Raw genomic sequence first — 12,807 nt, 5'->3', positions numbered from 1 at the left:
AAAAAAAAAAAAACTGAAAAAACAAAAACCCTCAGTTAGTTGTTTTCTTAAGTCTAATTAAGCCAGACAAACTAATAATAGCAATTTAATTAGCAAGCTGTAAATCAGAGAGGTATAGAAATCCAGCAGTTAAACTGTATTTCCTGCCTATGGGGTACTGCTGCTACTCAATCTATTTTCTTCATGTATTAGAAGAATTAATAGACAGTGATGGTTAAAATAAGAATTTCAATATTGCCGCAAATGACATGAGAGAAAGACTTCCTAATGTGTGACAATCCTAATGATCCTTTAAAAGGTAATGGATTGTGTGTATATGTGTGGAAAGGAGTAGGAAATAAAAGCAGGAGGTTAAGACAGATATTTAAAGGGAATGCCGAGATAGCTACATTACAATACTTATTTTTTTAAAAACTGAAGTCTGCCCAGCGTACCAAAAACATTTAAAAAAAAAAAAAAAAAAGAGCAGACATCAGTGCAAGTTTAACCTGATAAAAAGCTAATTTTGTCGAGAAAAAGTCCAGTCCTTTCCTTATAAACACAAAGAAACGCAACAAGAATTTTAAAGGTAGTAGGCCAGAAAATGCAACAGTAACTCTTACAATCCTTTTCAATTAAACAGACAAATCAAGTTGAAGACAAGTGTTAAAATACTATTCAGCCTAAAGATTTATCAACCTATATATCCTGTTGTTCAATTGGCTTTTGATTTTAAAAAAATCAACAAACTTTATAAGAGCTACCACCACATTTAGAATGATGAAAATAAATTAGTTCCCCCCCAAAGATATTGTTGAACTTCTAAAGTATAAAAAGCTATATAATATACAAGTTAAGCAATGTTTTTACAAAAGCAATACAGTTTCGGACTGATGGTATTACACTGTATTTGTGGTAAAGTACTAGGCACAAGTGTATATATATATGTATATATATACACACACACACACATATATACACATACACACACACATATCAGGCATTTTCATTTCGGTCTAATCAGTCTCTAAGGTTATCATTTAATTACTGGCAATATATAATAACTGGTATGCATTTTGGTACTTAAGTCATGATTTGTGGAGAACAAGAAGCAATGTATTATAGCAACTGGGTTCATATCTAACAAACAATTGCAGTGTTGAACAAATCTCTTCTATGAACTTCGTGATTTGTTTTGCTGTTGGTCACTTACAGTAGATCCTTGATTTGATTCTTCCATATTCATGCTTTCTCCACCTGCAGGCTCTAACATTTCTTCATCTCCGTCATCATCATGTAGGTCTTTTGAAATTGTCCAGCTAGTTTGATATTGAGTCCTTCATTGTAGTGGCGCTTCCTTTTCATTCAAATTGTCGCTTTTTTTCTCGTTCTTCAGATGAGAGGTCACTATCCTCCTCTCCACTGCTTTGTTGTTCCTGAACCCGATACTTTGGCTCCAAGTCTCCAGCAGCAGCCAATTTCTTAGCCAAGATATCTGGTGCCATGGCTTCGGTGGTTTCTGTATCACTACATGCACCTTCATCATCACCCATTATACTGTGGTAAGGAGGGCTTGGTTCATCTATTTTCATTAAACCATCGTCTTCGTCTGCCGGATAATATGTCGCCAGGATGTTCATGTCATCCCACTTCTGGGATTGTTTGCTCAGCTCCTCGTGGACACTCCCGCGGGGCGGTTCGGCCGACGCCACCACAGAGGGGGTCGTAGAGGTCTTGTCCTTCAGGATCCCCTTGACGGGCCGTTGCGAGGCCGTCGAGGGCGCCACTGCCAGGTGCTCCAGCTGTTGGCTCCGGGTCGCTGCTTGGCGTGGGATCCGCGAAGAGAAGGGTCGGCATTAGAAGGGTCGGCATTAGCAGAGACCAGCAGACAGATGCGCAGCCGGCTCAGGGCTAAAGCGGCTGCACCTGCTGCCTCGGAAATGGGTACGGGAGTGGTTATCAGGACACAACGACCCCGACGCCAGGTCCAGCGCAGAACGGGTGGAGGCTCCTCGCACACCCTTAGCGGCCGGCGCTTGACCCACGGCTCGCGGGGAAACGCGGGCCTAGAGCTCCAGGGCGGGAGCGACGCCGACGCCTAAAACATTCTTGAAAAAGAAGAATAAAGTGATTGAAAATCAGTCTGCCCTATTTCAAGTGTTGTTATATACCTACAGTAATCAAGACCGTATGGTACTATCAGAGGAATGGACACACAAATCAGCGGAACAAAATACAGAACGTAGAAAAAGACCCACACAGTCTGCCCAAATGATTTTTGAAAGAGGTGCAAAAAGAAGTCAATGGAAGAAAAATAGCCTTTTTAACAAATGGTGAATTGAACAATGGTGAAATGGAACAATTGGGCATCCATAGGCAAGACAATAAAATAAAAATGAACCTTGACCTAAGTCTCACGCCTTATGCAAAAGTTAATTCAAACTGGATTGGATTGCTTGAGTCCAGAAGTTCAAGACCAACCTGGGTAAGATAGCAAGACCCTGTCTATACACAAAAATGAAAAATTATGTTGGTGTGGTGGCTCCTGCCTGTAGTCCCAGCTACTTGGGATGCTGAGGCAGGAGGATTGCTTGAGCCCAGGAGTTCAAGGCTGTCATAAGCTGTGACAGCACCATTGCACTCTACCCTGAGTGACTAAGCAAGACTCTGTCTCAGAAAAAAAAAATTGTCAGAGAAATGCAATACCTTAACCTTTACCAGATACAATTAATTAATTAAAATAAATAAAAGATTATGGAGTAAATGTAAAGCATAAAACTACTAAAAGTTTAGAAAAATAGGAGAAAATATTTGAGATATAGGTCTAGGCAAATAATTCTTAGGCTTGACATCGAAAGCATGATCTATGAAAGGAAAAACTGATAAATTGGATTTCATCAAAATGTAAAACTGTTGCTTTGTGAAGATCTAGTAAGTGAATGAAAAAATGAGCTACACAATAGGAGAAAATATTTGCAAACCATACATTGAACAAAGGACTAGTATCTAGAATATATAAAGAACTCTCAAAACTCAACAACAACAAAAAAAAACACATTAAAAATCCAATTAGGAAACAGGCAAAAGACTTGTGATATTTCACCAAGGAGGATATAAAAATGGCAAATTAGCACATGAAAAGTTGTTCAACATCATTAGCCATTAGGGAAATGCAAATTAAAACCACAATGAAATATCACTCCACATCTATCAGGATGACTAAAATAAAAGTAGTGACAATGGGTCAGGCACGGTGGCACACACCTGTAATCCCAGCACTTTGGGAGGCCAAGGTGAGTGGATCACCTGAGTTCAGGAGTTTGAGACCAGCCTGGCCAACATGAAGAAACCCTGTCTCTACTAAAAATACAAAAGTAGCCGGGCATGGTGGCACATGCCTGTAGTCTCAGCTACTCGGGAGGCTGAGGCAGGAGAATCACTTGAACCCGGGAGGTGGAGGTTGCAGTGAGCAGAGATCGTGCCATTGTACACTAGCCTAGGCAACAAGAGTGAAACTCCATCTCAAAAAAAAAAAAAAAAGCGACAATGCTAAATGCTGGCAAGGAAGAGGAGATAGTGGATCACTCATAATTTCTGGTGGGAATATAAAATGGTACAACCACTCTGGAAGATGATTTGGTAGTTTCTTAAAAACAAAACAAAACCAACGACAACAACAACAAATCCAAGAACTAAGCATACTACTACCATCCTGCCCAGCAACTGCATTCCTGGGTATTTAGCCCCAAGAAATGAAAACTTGCACACACAAATACACATGCACACGTGATGCCTTCACACAAAACCTTATATGCAAATGTTTGTCTAACTGCTTACTCATTGTAGCCAAAGATAACCCAGATATCCTTTAACAGGTAAATGGTTAAACCAACTATTGTACACTTATGCCATGAAATAATACTCAGCAATAAAAAAGAATGACTGATACACACAACAACCTGCATGAATCTCCAGAGAGTTATACTGAGTGAAAAATGCCAATCCCAAAATGTTACATACTACATACTGTGATCATGTCACTTCACTCCAGCCTGAGCAACATAGCAAGATCCCATCTCTAAAAACAGATAAACAAACAAAAAAGATGGATTACAGAGTAAATGTAAAGTGTAAAACTATTAAAATTTTAGAAAAATAGGAGAAAATCTTTGAGATGTAGGGCCAGGCAAAGAATTCATAGGCTTGACATCAAAAGCACAATCCAGGCTGGGCATGGTGGCTCACGCCTGTAATCCCAGCACTTTGGGAGGCCGAGGCAGGTGGATCACTTGAGGTCAGGAGTTCGAGACCAGCCTGGCCAACACGGTGAAGCCCATCTCTACTAAAAATACAAAAATTAGCTGAGCAAGATGGCACATGCTTGTAATCCCAGCTACTTGGAAGGCTGAGGCATGAAAATCACTTGAACCTAGGAGGCGGAGGTTGCAATGAGCTGAGATCGTGCCAGTGGACTCCAGCCTGGGTGACAGAGTGAGACTCTGTCTCAAAAAATAAAGAAATAAAGAAATAAAATAAACTTTATTGAAAAGCAAAAAAAAGCACAATCCCTTTGTATAACATTTTGTATTAACAAGCTTGAAATCACAAAAGTACAGAAATAGAGAAAAAAAAATCATGGTTGCCAGTGGTTAAGGAAGTGATGGGGGTGGGAATGAGGTGAACTGACCATAAAAGGGCAAGATAAGGGATACTTGGAGTGACAAAAATACTGTCTTGACTGTAATAATCGACATTGACACAAATGTCAGTATCCTGATTGCAATACTGTACTGAAGTGTTATAAGATGTTACCATTGGGGAAACTGGATTAAAGGGTAAAAGGTTCTGTCTGTATTATTTCTTACAACTGCATGTCACTCTCTAATTATCTCAAAATAAAAAAGTTAAATTTAAAAAACATGTATGAGGATGTGCATAGTTTTTCAAAATATATTTAACAAGTTCATGAGTGGAAAGTTTGAGTGAATAAAAATTGTATCTGGAATTCTGGTTTGCAAATTACCCTGGGAAATGTGGCCTGACTCAGTGTGACTCAGTTCTATACCATTGTTCTCAGCTCTGCTGTTGCTCACTGCTAATGTTGAAGCCAGGTAGCTCTTGAGTTGCAGGGCAACCAAGATCCCATGATCCAATGTTGCTCTCACTCCCCTTGGCCTTTGAGAGAGAACAGGAAAGAAGATGGAGAAGAATTTTCCCTTTGCCCCATTTTCCTCTTTTTGGGCTGAACCGTGTCCCCCTATGAATTCATAATGTTGAATAAACCCAGTACCTCAGAATGTGAATTTTTTTTGGAGTTAGAGTCTTTAAAAAGATAATTAAGTTAAAATGAGGTTATGAAAGTAGGTCCTAATATAGCTAGTATCCATATAAAGAAGAGATGAGGACATACATACACAGGGGACAGTCCATATGAAGATGCAGGGAAAAGACAGCCATCTGCCAGCCAAGGATAGAGACCTCAGAAGAAACCAACCCTGCTGACACCTTGATCTCACATTTCTAGTCCCCAGAGCCATGAGGCAACAAGTTTATGTTGTTTAAGCCATTCAGTCTGTGGTATTTCTTATGGTAGCCCTAGCAAACTAATACATCCTCCTATATTTGGACATAGGCCTGTCATTCTTGATTAAAGGAACGTAAAAATAAGACTGTTGTCAAAGTTTTAACAAGACTTTATGAAGACTTGGGCAAAATTGGAAAAAAAAGAAAATAGAAAATTCTTCCATTCTGATCACAGATATTATAGATGTAAGAGATCACAGGCTCCAGCCCATCTAAGGGTTCTCCAACTAGAAACAGACCTGGTGTGGCTGATGCTACTAATACCTGCCATGTTCCTTGGGCCTTACCACTGTAGTGCACACTGGCTGGACATTTGCATCATTCCTGAAGGCTTCCTCAAAGCCAAGAAGGGCCACTCTGCCCGACTCACAGCAGACTAGAAGGGCTGAAGAGTTCACATGTCAGGCAGCAGCCTTCAGCCAATGGGAATTGATGTACAATTGCCCAACTCCCTCCTTACGTGGCTGGGTTAACTCTGAAGCATGTGCTTTCCCAGAATTTCCCCAGGGGATTAAGTTCCAGTCATTCATCCTTCGCTGGCTGTTTTCCCTTCCCAATCTATCTTTCACTCAACTGATACTGAAGTTTCATGCACCTCCAAAATAAATTACTTTCACTCATGTCCTTGTATCAGGGACTGCTTCTGGAAGAAACCAAACTAAGGCACCCCAGGCTAGCTTCTAATTTGCTTCACAGCAGTAAAGGTCAACTTTTCTTTGTATTAACCAAGAGAAAACTTAGCCATGACCTCATCGTGATGCTTGGATCCCCAGAACCCTGTCTCTCATGAAACCCTGATTCCTTCCTTTCCTTGTCAAGATCTCTCCTTACCCAGCCTGGATGACAGTCCATTCTATTGAGTACTTAGCAAACAGAGTTTAGAAACTGTCAGAAACATTTGTATTTTGTTCAAATTTGTAATATTCCGTAGACCAGAAACAGCACACTCTTTGATCCCACCCTTGTATGCCCAAAATATCTGAGTTGGAGGAGGCACTGACCCTCTGTCACACAGTTTAACTAGATTACAGAGTGCAAGACCCCCAAACCAGTTCCTGACACTCATTCCTCTCTTCAGCCTGTGGATTCTTATCACTTCCACAGCAAGAAAATTGGCTCTAAGATTATCCAGAGTTCTTTCCAAATCTATTATTTATGGAACAAGTGCTGACTTCAGATATCTTGTAATCTAAGATTTTTCATCTCCAAAGACCTTTCTTTCATTTTGCCTCTACTGGGTTTTCTATTTTATTTTTTTGAGACGGGGTCTCATTCTGTCACCCAGGCTGGAGTACAGTGACCCAAACACGACTCGCTGTATCCCCAACCTCCTGTGCCCAAGTCATCCTCCTGCCCCAGCCTCCTGAGTAGCTGAAACCACAAGTGAGTGCCACCATGCCCAGCTAATTTTTTTTTTTTTTTTTTTAGAGACTGAGTCTCATCATGTTGTCCAGGCTGGTCTTGAACTCCTGGGCTCAAGCAGTCTTCCTGCCTTAGCCTCCTAAATGGTTAAAGGCATGTGACCATCACACCTGCCTTACCATGGTTTTCAAATGTAAATTTTTAAATGAAAAATCTTAATCTTTTGGTCATTGCTGTCTTCCTGTGATCTGTCTCCCACTGCATGAGGGGAAATGTGTTATCTGCCTTTATTGTAGAAAGACGCAGTTGTAGAAATCTTCAGTTGATGTCTCAGGATTTTTCCAGGCATACACTTGGAACGTGTAAAAGCACAGGAAATATCCTAGCATAACACAAAGTTACCTTTGGGACCTCGAATGGAATGGGGAGGAGGGAGAAACAAAGTAGACCTTTTTACTCCATACCCTTCTGTATGGTTTGAACCTTTTTTTTTTTTTTTTTTTTTTTGAGACGGAGTCTCTCTCTGTAGCCCAAGCTGGAGTGCAGTGGCGCGATCTAGGCTCACTGCAAGCTCCGCCTCCCGGGTTCACGCCATTCTCCTGCCTCAGTCTCCCGAGTAGCTGGGACTACAGGCGCCCACCACCACGCCTGGCTAATTTTTTTTTATTTTTAGTAGAGACAAGGTTTCACTGTGTTAGCCAGGATGGTCTCCGTCTCCTGACCTCGTGATCCGCCCGCCTTGGCCTCCCAAAGTGCTGGGATTACAGGTGTGAGCCACCGCGCCCGGCCGGTTTGAACCTTTTATAACAAGAGTGAATCCAGACATTCTCTATGTAATTTTATATGTAATTTTTAAGAAGAAACAGGACTTAAAAAGAAATGAATGAATTTCCACTAGGGGGTGGTAGAGAATCACAATCCGTATCACAGTCTGAAACTGAAGGGCAAAAGGAAATAGTCAAGTTCAGAATCACATGCTGCAGCCCATTTGTAGTTATAAATCTTTATTAACTAGTTCAGTGTGAAATCTAATTTCTTCGTAAATGCCAAATAATACATAGTATGCTCTTTTGAGCAACGCTTTTCAGATTATGTTCTCATACAGCGTTTTACAGCCCTTTACAGCTTTTCTGTAAACTGGCCTGAGATGTACCACTAAATGAAATTGAATGATAGGGGTCCATTGTGGTTGGAATAGATACATACAGTGATTGATTTAGGTAGATTAGAAGGTGGATGGATAGATAGATAGACATACGCACACACATTCCTCTCTTTGAGTCCCCCTGGGTAAGCTGAGGGATGAGTACTCTGAAGGAAAAGCAGCCACGAGTGAGCTGCAGCATCCTTACTTAACCTCCAAACTTAACCTTTGCTGTAATATATATAGAAAAATGAATTCTGAACTGAATTCCCTCCTTAACCTCCAACATGCAGGCACTATGCCTCTGCCCAGTTTCTTTACCCATGCCTTTTATTATATCCCATCCCCAACTGAACCCTATCTCTGACCTGGTCAATAGGTGTGAGACCCAGATATTCTCACCCAGGAGATGCTGTTTCTTTTTTTCCAGAGGCCAGAGGTGGTTTCTAGTAAGCACCTGTATCATTTTGCAGGGGTTTGTTAAAATGGGTGGCCAGACTCACCTCACTGTGCCTAGGTGCCAATATGGCCTCTCAGTTTTATTCCCCTTGCAATCCAAAATCTGCCAGAACTGGACAGCAGTTTGATCCTTGAATTAGACCCTGGTTCATGATGCTTGCTTCGCACCCTCCCACCAGCTGTGCTTTATTTTTCTTTGATTCTAACTATTACAGAAAAGACAAGTCAGACTCCTTCATCGCTGGGCAAAGTTCCAAGTAAACTGCACTGGGAATCCTTGGCATTTTAACAATGGCTCACCACTCCCCTTGTGACTAATGGGCAACACAGGCCTGTTTATGGATTCAAATCTCTGTCCCTGGATCACGTAATTTTAATTGTTCTGTTACTTCATTTCGATCCTTGTCACCACAGCATTTTTCTCACTGTTCATTTTCAAATTTGGTGTCCAACCTATTCCTGTGTGCTTTCCTTAATCCCTAGACCAAGCACTCTCTGGCTTGCTCATTCTCCCACTTGGGCACCCTGGATCCCAGCCAGTGGTGGCCCTTACCACTTGGCTCCCTCCTCAGTGCCCTTGGACCTCTTTGGCTTGCAACTGCTTCTGCTGAAGGTCTTCCTTTTGGCTCCATGATCTTCATGGCTGAGGCTGCTTCATTACTTCTGGAGGGAAATCTTGCTGCTTTCTGTAAACATTATTTTCTTAAGGCATATTTATGTGGAACTGTGCCATTTCTTTTCCTACTTATTCTGAATGAATTGAGCATTCCTGGACCAGATATTAGTGGAAGGTTCCTGTTGGATGGGGGTGGGATGATGAGGTGGTGAGAGAAGACATGGGCGATAGTAACCTCCTAGGTTTTACAACCGAAGGATCAATCCTTTATTACTACCACAGTGAACTTTATCTTAAAATATGCTGCATCCATGTTTCTTCCAACTTTGAGAATCTAATCTATTTCAGCAAGGATCCTACCACAGTGTTATAGCTCCCTGCATTCCAGAGGGATCCTTTGTTATCTGCCACCTTGGAACTTCCAAAACAATGTCTGCTCCCCCAACATGTGGGCCTTCTTCTGCCTCCCCCAGCATCTGGGCCTCACTGTAGCTCAGGCCAACTGCCAACAGCTCCAACCTAGGCTGGCTTCTACTCTTAGAGAGAGAATATTTTCGGGCCCTTTCCGAGATCCCGCACAACTAGTTTCCTCCACACTTTGATCTGTTGCCACAGCAACATTTTGGCTTCCTGTGCCCAGTTCTGCTGCTCTCCGTTGCTTTAAGCATAAATGGCATGCAATTTGGGATGTAAGCATACTTTCTGTTTCCTAGTTTCACTAAAAATGAAGTTCTTGTGTGGTTTTCTTTTTCATTCTCTTTGCTGTACTATACAGAGAAGTGAATTCTGAATTCCCTCCATATTCCTAGCAAAAACAAACTCCCTTGAACTGCAATTTTGACTTCCTTTTCAACCCAAAAATTAGTGAGATGTTTTTAAGTTTCCAAGTGGAGGCTTTCTTGTTAGTATTGTTTTGGTGAGGTTTTGTTTTCTTTTATTTTCATTTTGTTTTGTTTTTCTATGTATGTATTTTATACTGGTGAGAGAATATAGCCCGTGTAGTTTCTAATTTCTATTTACTTTGTGGTTTAATGCGTTATGTTTAGAAAAATATGTATTCACTATTTGTTGAGTACGTAATTTTATAAATATTTGACAACTTAAGATCATTATTTGCTTTAGTAAAATATCTTACATTCATATTATTTTAAAATTTGATATGACAGTTTAGTTTAAAAGTATGCTAAAAGCTCTTAAATGTGTCAATTTATCCTTCCTAACAAACCACATTTTTTCCCCTAAATTTCAAAGACTTGTTTAGGATACAAAGGCTTATAACTTATGAGCAGTTGGTGAATTGTACATTTTAGCATAATAAAGTATCCTTCTTTGACACTGAAAAATTTCTTCATAATTTATTCTACTTTGTTCAATATTAGTATTTGCGATGGTTGGAATGTGTCCCCCAAAAAGCATATGTTGGAAATGTAATATTCAAAGCAACAGTGTTGGTAGCTGAGGCTTAATGATGACAGGTGTTTAGGTCACAATGACTCCATCCTCATAAATGAATTAGTGCCAATACAAAAAGGCTAAAAGCCTGTGAATTCAACCTGTTGCACTTGGGCACACTCTTTTTCTTTTCCTCTCTCCACTCTCTCTTTTTATCCCTTTTGCCTCCCACCATAGTATGAGGCAGCCAGAAGATTTTTGCAAGATGCAGTCCTCTCATCCTTGGACTTCCTAGCCTCTAGGACTGTAATAAATCAATCTGTTCTTTGTAAATTATCCAGTTGGATATTCTGTTATAGCAGCACAAAATGGAGTAAGACGGTATTTCTATCCATAATTAATTTTTGTTAGCAGTTGCCTGAGTTTATCATTGTCCATTGGTTTATTTTAATCACTCGGTGTCATCTGATTTTAGGTGCTTTTTGTTTTTGTTTTTGTTTTGAGACAGGGTCTCACTCTGCCGCTCAGGCTGGAGTGCAGTGGTGTGACTATGGCTTACTGCAACCTCAATCTTCCAGGCTCAAGCAATCCTTGCACCTGTTTCCTGAGTAGGTAGGACTACAGGCAAGTACAACCACGCCCGGCTAATTTTTTTATTTTTGTAGAGACAGGGTCTCGCTATGTTACCCAGGCTGATCTCAAACTCCTGGGCTCAAGTGATCCTCCCTCCTTGGCCTCCCAAAGTGCTGGGACTACAGGTATAAGCCATTGCCACCAGCACTTTTTGAACAGCAAATACACACACACATACACACACACACACACACACACACACCATCTTCACTGAGAAGCAGAAAAATTTAGATTTAATGCAGTGATATAAATGGGCATTACAAATGCATATATATCTACCCTTAACATTAAAGTTTCCTGTGTTTGTCTTCCCTTAGAATCTCCCTTCCTCTCTGCAAAATGCAACTATTATTCCAAATTTGGGGTTGATCATTATCTTGCTTTCATCATAGTAAATACTGTCTTTGTTTCTGACAACAAATTAACATCATAATTAATATCACAATGTATTTTTCTGTTACTTGTTTTCTTCATTCAACATGATTTTAAGAATTATGCAAGTTTATTACTGTATCTGTATTCCACTGATCTTGATGTTGCATAGAATTCCACATTATTATGCCAAAATCTGTGCATCAGTTTACCTGCAAATGGACACTGAGTTGTTTCCAGCTTTTTCCAATTACAAAGAATGCTCTTGTGACTTTTCCTGCACATTGCTCTTGGTGCCTTATTCAATAATTTCCCTAAGGTGCATATATACTTAAGGGTAGAGCTGCTGTGCTTTAGGATATACTCAGCTTCAACTTTACAAAATGCTAATTTTTTTTCCAAGCAGATTATTTCAGTTGGAAGTCCACCATCAGAGTATGAGTTTCCCTCACCCTATATCCTCATCGATTTTTGATAATGTTAGACTTTTCAATGTTTGTCTATTTAGTGATTTTAAAATGTTATTTCAAGGACTGTTCTAATTCACAATTCTCTGATAACTATTGTGAGTGAGCTTCACTTTTGTATATTTATTGGTCATTTATATATCCCTTTTTGTGAACTGCCCTTTCACATCTTTTGATCATTTTCTTCTGGGGCTATTCTTAGATGTTCTGGATACTGATCCTATGTAAATTATGTGTGATATAAGTTTAGTTTGTGGCTTTTTTTTCTTTAGAGTATATTTTGATAAAAGTTTCTAATTTTAATGTGGTCAAATTTATTCATCTTTTCTTATACATTTTTGTTTTTAAAATGTGTATCTTTTTAATAAATATTTTTCTACTTTGAAGTCATACAAATATTTCTTTCACATTTTCATTTAAAAGTTATACAGTTTTGCCTTCAATATGTTGGTCCTTAGTTCATCTGGAATTTATTACGATGTATATATATCCATTAATCCAGTGTCATAAATTCAAACTTACTGAATTATACGTCCTTTGCCCACTGGTCTTTAATGACCATTCTTCATATACAAGGGGTCCTGACGCTCTTTCCATTCTATTCTATTGGCCCAGTCGTCTACTTCTCCTCTCACCAATAATAGCACATGGTCTTAAATCCAGTGGTGTATATATCTTCTCATGTAGTCAGAAAATTCCCCAACTTCCTCTTTATTTTCAATGGTATTTTGGCTCTTCTTGAACTTGTGTTCCTTCGTTTCATTTTAATATCATTGTGCCCAATTCTATAAAACATTTTG

General features: G+C 39.8%; 1 protein-coding gene across 1 annotated transcript in view; it reads right to left on the bottom strand.

The window, feature by feature from the left end:
* Positions 1-1,007: 1,007 nt before the first annotated feature.
* Positions 1,008-12,807, bottom strand: part of LOC105531122 (protein phosphatase inhibitor 2-like) — a 15,949-nt gene continuing 4,149 nt past the window's right edge. Inside the window, 4 exon segments of the mRNA XM_011968953.1 lie at positions 1,008-1,296; positions 1,299-1,346; positions 1,349-1,798; positions 1,906-2,077. Of these exon segments, the coding sequence (XP_011824343.1) occupies positions 1,154-1,296; positions 1,299-1,346; positions 1,349-1,798; positions 1,906-2,077 (813 nt within the window). The 3' untranslated portion in view covers positions 1,008-1,153.

This window comes from Mandrillus leucophaeus, unplaced genomic scaffold, assembly GCF_000951045.1.
Source record: "Mandrillus leucophaeus isolate KB7577 unplaced genomic scaffold, Mleu.le_1.0 Scaffold867, whole genome shotgun sequence".
Lineage (NCBI taxonomy): Eukaryota > Metazoa > Chordata > Mammalia > Primates > Cercopithecidae > Mandrillus > Mandrillus leucophaeus.
This window is presented reverse-complemented; position numbering and strand designations above follow the sequence as displayed.